Here is a 7,391-nt window from a genome sequence, read left to right as displayed (position 1 = left end):
GAGAAGCTTTCTTCCAAATGATGAAAAAATGGTTCACTCAATACATTCGTACAAACCCGGCTGCTCAGCAACCTCCACCCCCACCTATCCCTCAAAAAATCTCTGTTATTCCTCAAGTCATAAATCCGATACGGTTGAATAAGCCTTCAGTTGATAAGATCCGTAAATACAGGGCTGAAGAGTTAAGAGCTAATGCTGATGATGATGCTGAGAGAGCTGAGTTCTGGCTCGAAAATGTAACACCCCACACCCGTGCCCTACATCGGGATGGAATACGGGGCGTTACTAAACTTAAACACATGCATTCAAACATTTATGAGTCACCAAGACTTGATTAAATTCAAAACATTTTCAAACTTTTCCGAAACTTCTTATCAAGGGCCTATAAGGCTCAAAGCATCTCTTGGAAATCACTCGGGACCACTTCGGGCCCTTTAATCAACACTAGGAAAATGACCTTTGAAACAGGGCACATGCCCATGTGGAACTTGAACATGGTCGTACTGATGGTTCGTGTGGCACACACAGCCTAAGCACCTAGGGACACACCCGTGTCCTATGCCCGTGTCCCATGCCTGTATCCCACTCCTGTGTCCCATGCCCGTGTGAATTAAATTCTGAATTTGAACCTACAGGGGTTTTCACACGGCCTGGCACATGCTCGTGTCTAAAAACCTTGGCATTCTGTTTCTAACGTCAGCATCCAATTAGGGCACACGGCCAAGGCAAACACCCATGTGCTAGATCCTGCCCTTCGCATGGCTAAGACACACGACTGCGTCTCTACCCGTTTGTTTACTACCATGCAAATTGACTTGTAAAATTTATGTGCAGGGGACACACGGCCAGGCAACACACCCATGGGCCTGGCCGTGTGTCACACACGGCCTAGACACATGCCCGTGTGTCTACCCGTGTGGACAATATAAGGTTATTTACCAAGCCTTATGTCACCCTAAAACAGAATTTAATACTAATCAACATATCAAGGTCTAATTTAATATGAGTTCTCAACCAACAACCATAGTTAAGGCCTATATACATTTCACAAATTTAACCATGTCAACAATTTCACATTCGCAAAAGACTATCTTGCATTCATATAATGACTTACAATATTAGCCATTTTCATGGCCTTACATAAAATAAGTCAAATGCTAAAACAAGCCAACACCTTTAGCCCCAAAACAATGTGACACAAAATAAAATCAAAGATTCCTATACATGCCATAATCAAAATGATAAAACTAGTTATACCAAGTGCTTTAAGGATAGTGTGACTGGTTTCTCCGACGTAGGTGACGATCCTCGAACTACTTTGGTAGTACTAAAAGGAAATGGAAAGAAAAAAGGGTAAGCACAGGAGCTTAGTAAGTACATATATGAAAAGAAGTGTAATTAGAAACACATTTGTCAAAATGGCTTATCATACTTAAATGATATATCATTTTAACCTCACTATCTTGCTCTTCCTTCTTTCATCACATACTAAGGTCTTCATTTAAAAGTTCAGTATACATACTTGTAGTTACTCGTAAAATAACTCAAGTTCATTCTCTCTATTGACATACCTAATTGGGAGTATCGCCGATCCATTCATCGAGTTATCCCTTTGAACACTCAGAAATACCTAAGTACTATACAAGTAGCCAAAGCTACATCGTACTATGTAATACTTGCATATTTGAGCTACTCACGGGCCTTTTCACCAAGTCAGTACCCGGACCCCATAGCTCTATCATGTAATACTCACTCATTGAGCTACTCACGGGTCTGCACACAAAGTCAGTACCCAGACCCACATTACATATTTCACTTGTCTCATGAAATCAAACTCAACTCATGAGTTCAGACCACTCAATTTCTCATGACTTACCTTTTGTATCCTATACTATTTCTGAGGTTCGATGGGAACTCGTATCTGACCTGATGTTGTCGCACTTGATCATAATGTAGGTTACTCTTATATCATATTATTTACACTTTCATGGTATCAACTTGATTATGATACATGGTAAAAAAAAACATTTAAAAGTAAGCTCCAATGACACATTATTTACATATGTGCTTACTTCGGCACAAAATGATGGGAACGAGCCTAATCCTCGTAAATTTTGTTCTTCCCTTGATCAATAACCGAATCACGTTTCTCTTGATCTAAAATGTCAAAAATTAGCTTATTTAATACATCAATCATTCAATTCAACTTAAAACTCAAACTTTGGTAAAATAACTGTTTTGTCCTTAAACTTCACAAAAAATACGATTTTACCCCTAGGCTCGAAAATTGATTTTTATCGAATTTCCTTACTAGCCAAGCCTAATCGACCATTTATTTCTCTAATGACCATGCCAAATTCTCAATATTTCACAACATCACTATCTATTTTACAAACTTTACAAAATGGTCCTATTAGGGTTTTCATGAGAAGTCCTTTCACAAAAGTTGTTCACTCAACAACCAAGACTCATTTTCTTCCATAAAAACTCAGAAAACATACAAATCCTTTCATGGTAGGTCCTTATACTATCAATCATTTCACAAAATAGTCCCCTCAATGCTAGATTAAGCTTTAGGGGTCCCAAAAGTACAAAAATTATTAAGAATAACCCTCAAATTGACTTACTTGTAAGAGGCTAGCTTGGCTGAAATTTCAAGGCTTCAAAACCCTTATTTTTGCTGAGAATTTCGGTGAAGAAGAAGATGTGAAATGGGTGATATGATCTTTTGTTTATTTTATTTCTTTTTAGTCAAACAAGTCACCAAATTTTTACCTAACATTGACTAGCCTAATTCTTTGTCCCTTTGGTAAGGCATACTGCATTTTAAGGGTCTATTTGCCCTTTAAAGACCTTTATAATCATGCCGTCACACATAAAATAATATTAAAATAATTTCTATGGCTTCAAAATAGTGGTTTCGAAACCACTGTTTTGAGTAGGCCCAAAATTGGGCTGTTACAATTCTCCCCTCTTTTAGATATTTTCGTCCCCGAAAATCTTACTAGTGAATAAGTTTGGGTATTGGTCTCTCATAGTCTCTTCGGGTTCCCACGTGGCTTCCTCGACTCCATGTCTATGCCACAAAACCTTCATGAGTGTTACACTTTTATTCCTCAATATCTTGACCTCTCGATCCAAAATCTTAATCGGTTTGTCACCATAGGTCATAATCGATCTAATCTCCATTTCAGTCGGAGAGATCACATGTGAAGGGTCAGAGTGGCATCAGCGTAACATGGACACATGGAACACGTCCTGGATCTTTTCCAATTCTGATGGAAAGGCTAACCGATAAGCTACCGGTCCTATTTTCTCTATCACCTCATAAGGTTCGATAAAACGCGGACTCAATTTACCCTTTTTACGAAATCTGAGATCCTTTTTCCAAGTAGACACTCTCAAAAATACTTTGTCGCCGACCTGAAATTTGATTTCCTTCTGTTTCAAATCCGCATAGGATTTTTGTCTATTAGAAGCAGCCTTTAAAATATCACGAATCACTTTAACTTTTTCTTCAGTCTCCTTTATTAAGTCGACCCCGTGAATCCAATTCTCTCTAAGCTCGGTCCAATACAAGGGCGTTCGGCACTTACGCCTATATAAGGCTTCGTAAGGTGCCATTTTCAAACTCAACTGATAGCTATTGTTATAAGCGAATTCGGCCAGCGGTAGATACTTCTACCAACTGCCTTGGAACTATTGGACACAACAACACAACATATCCTCAAGGGTTTGAATTACTCTTTCTGAATGATCGTCAGTTTGCGGATGGAAAGCTGTGCTAAAATTCAACTTTGTCCCTAAAGCTTCTTGCAAGTTCTTCCAAAACCTCTAAGTAAACCTTGGGTCCCTATCCGAAATACTTGACAAGGGCACTCCATGAAGCCTCACAATCTCGAAAATGCACAAGTCAGCTAGTTTATCAAGCGAGAAGTCCGTTTGCACTGGGATAAAGTGAGCCAACTTTGTTAGTCTATCAACCACAACCTATACGGCATCTTTCTTCCTTGGAGTTACCGGAAAACCCGTCACAAAATCCATAGTAATCTGATCCCACTTCCAGTCGGGTACCATAATAGGCTAAAGTAAACTCGAAGGTACTTGGTGTTAAGCTTTCACTTGTTGGCACAATAAGCATTTTGATACAAACTCCAAAATGTCATTTTTCATCCCCGACCAACAATACATTTTCTTTAAATCATTGTACATTTTCATACTTCTGGGGTGTACTGAAAAACAACCACTATGTGCCTCAATTAAAATTTTTCAAATCAACTTGGTATCATTAGGAACACAAATTCTATCCCGAAACTTCAAGCAACCATCGGAATCAATTTGAAAATCTGATTTAGCACCCGATTCACATTGAATTCTCTTGACTCACAATTCACTATCACTCATCTGAACTTCAAAAATTTCTTGAACGAATGTCGGTCTAGCTTTTAACTTAGCTAGAATCGAACCATCCTCTGAAAAGGCCAATTGGGCGTTCATTGCTCTCAGTGCAAATAATGATTTTCTACTCAATGCATCGGCGACTAGGTTCGCCTTTCCCGGATGGTAGTCAATAATCAACTCATAATATTTTAATAATTCTAACCACCTCCGTTGTCTTAGATTTTAATCCTTCTAAGTCATCAAGCACTTAAGACTTTTGTGGTCGATGTATACATGGTATATCTCTCCGAAAAAATAATGTCGCCAGATTTTCAAGGTAAATACTATGGCGGCCAACTCTAGGTCATATGTCAGATAATTCTTCTCGTGAGGTTTCAATTGTCTCGAGGCATATGCTATAACCCTGCCTTTCTGGACAAGTACGCATCCCAAGCCATTTAAAGAAGCATCGCTGTAAACCACGAACTCTTTTCCTGATTCGGGTTGTACTAATACTAGAGCATCAGTTAACAACTTCTCTAACTTCTCGAAACTCTGTTGACACTTATCTGACCATTCAAACTTAACTTTTTTTTGCAATAACCTCGTCAGAGGAGTAGCAATCATGGAGAAGTCCTTTACAAATCGCCTGTAATAACCAACCAAACCCAAAAAGCTTCTAACCTCGATCACATTCTTTAGTGGTTTCCATTCAACAATAGCAGAAACCTTGCTGGGGTCAACCCTAATGCCATCACTCAAGACAAGATGACTCAAAAATTTGACTTCACGAAGCCAAAACTCACTTTTATTGAACTTGGCATACAACCGATTATCTCTCAAAGTCTGTACAAGTGTTCGGTATGCTCTACCTCATCTGGATGTCATCAATAAAAATAACGACAAACTTATCCAAGTATGACTGAGATATCCTATTCATTAAATCCATAAACACGACAGGAGCATTTGCTAAATTGAAAGGCATGACGAGGAGCTCATAGTGGCCATACCTCATCCTAAAAGCAGTCTTAGGCACATCTAACTCTTTAACTCTCAACTGATAGTGGCCAGATCTCAAGTCTATCTTAGAAAACCATGTTGCTCCTTTCAATTGATCAAACAAGTGGTTAATTCGTGGCAACGAATATTTATTCTTTATTGTCATCTTATTTAACTGTTGGTAGTCTATGCACAGCCTCATGGACCCATTTTTCTTTTTTACAAATAGCACCGGAGCACCCCACAGTGAAAAGCTTGGTCTCACAAAGCTTTTATCGGTCAACTCTTGTAATTGTGACTTTAGTTCCTTTAACTCCGTCGGAGCAATCGAAATAGGCATTGTCCCTGGCATTAGCTCTATACCAAATTCAACTTCTCGAATAGGGGGTAACCCGGGTAATTCTTCCAGAAATACATCCGCATATTCGCACACAATTGGTACTGCCTCAACCTTCAGTTCAGACTCCTTAGCATTCATTATAATAGCCAAATAAGCTGCACAACCTTTCCTCAAACATTTTAGGGTAGACTTGGATGATATCATAATAGGCAAATTCTCTGGTTCATCTAATTTAACCCAAAGAGTTTCACCATTTTCACATTTCAATTTAATAACCTTTTGCCTACAATTTACTACCGCATCATGGAGTGTCAACCAGTCCATACCCAATATGACATCAAACTTATTGAATGGTTACAACATCAAATCGTCTAGAAGACAGTGACCTCTATCTATCAAAGGACATTTCTTGCATACTTTATCGACTATCACATGCTTGCCTAAGGGGTTTGACACCTTAATCATAAACTCTATAGACTCGACAGGTATGTTTATGCTAGACACCAATTTCATGCACACATACAAATGAGTAGAACTAGGGTCAATCAAAGCAATAATAGTATTATCATTGAGGGAAAACATGTACCGATGATCACATCAGGAGAAGATGCATCTTTACGTGCACGTATGGCGTAGGCGTAGGTTCCAGCCGAATTTCTAGCTTCGAATCTCCCTGTGGCGTCTCTTGTCACATTCTTGCTGCTAGCCCCAATTCCAACATTTTTCTATGGTCTTCCCTTAGAATTTGTGCCACTTGCCTTGTACTTTGAAATTTTTCTTTCTCGTTCATCTCAGGGCAATCCTTGATAAAATGGTCTTGAGAATCACATCGGAAACATGATCCATCGTTCATTCTACACTTGCCAAAATGGCTTCTACCATAATAGTGGCACTTTGGTCTAGAAGATCTGGCATTACCCACACTAGCCACAGATGTAGCCCGAGATTTAGAATCCAAATCTTGCTTCTTATGGTCTCGGTACGAGTGCCCTGCCGACACATGACAACGGGAGTAAACGTCTTTGCATTTCTTAGGTTGAGATGGAAATGGATTGCTCGAATGTCTCTTCCTTGCATCCTTAGTCTCCGCCTCGATTTTTTTCTTCTCCTTAATCAATTATTCGGCCTTACAAGCCTGATTAATGAGCACCACAAACTCCTTCAATTCAAGGACACCCACTGATAATCTGATATCCTCATTAAGTCCCTCTTCAAACCTTCGACATATCTTACCCTTGAAGGACACACACTCCTGAGCATACTTACTAAGTCGGACGAACTCCCTTTCATATTCAGTAACCATCATGTGGCCTTGTTTCAAGTCAAGAAATTCCTTACGTTTTTGATCCATGAATCTCTCTCTAATGTATTTCTTTCGGAATTCTTCTTGGAAGAATTCCCATGTAACCCTCTCGTGAAGTACCACTGAAACTAATGTTTTCCATCAATGGTATGCTGAGTCCCTCAACAAGGATATGGCACACTTTAAGCATTCTTCGAAAGTACAAGATAATTCATCGAATACTCTGATGGTATTCTCAAGCCAGAACTTTGCCCTTTCGAGATCCTCATATTTATTTGCACGAAACTCCTCGGCTCCATGCTTTCGGATCTTGTCCACTAGGGGTCTATTCAGTCTCACAAAATCCATACCCTGGGGTGCTGCAGGGAC

At 39.3% G+C, this 7,391-nt stretch overlaps 1 protein-coding gene across 1 annotated transcript; it reads right to left on the bottom strand.

Annotated features, from left to right (window-relative positions):
• Positions 1 to 3,834: 3,834 nt before the first annotated feature.
• LOC121210008 (uncharacterized) lies at positions 3,835 to 7,022 on the bottom strand. The gene is made up of 6 exons (XM_041082070.1): positions 6,851 to 7,022; positions 6,478 to 6,709; positions 5,625 to 6,002; positions 5,253 to 5,396; positions 4,809 to 5,125; positions 3,835 to 3,947 (listed from the first exon to the last, which is right to left on the bottom strand). Exons 1-6 carry the CDS (start codon positions 7,020 to 7,022, stop codon positions 3,835 to 3,837), a joined length of 1,356 nt encoding a protein of 451 aa, XP_040938004.1.
• Between the last annotated feature and the right edge of the window lie 369 nt (positions 7,023 to 7,391).

Source organism: Gossypium hirsutum, chromosome A11 (assembly GCF_007990345.1).
Source record: "Gossypium hirsutum isolate 1008001.06 chromosome A11, Gossypium_hirsutum_v2.1, whole genome shotgun sequence".
NCBI lineage: Eukaryota > Viridiplantae > Streptophyta > Magnoliopsida > Malvales > Malvaceae > Gossypium > Gossypium hirsutum.
Note: the sequence above shows the minus strand (reverse complement) of the source record. Positions and strands in the feature narration are given on the sequence as shown.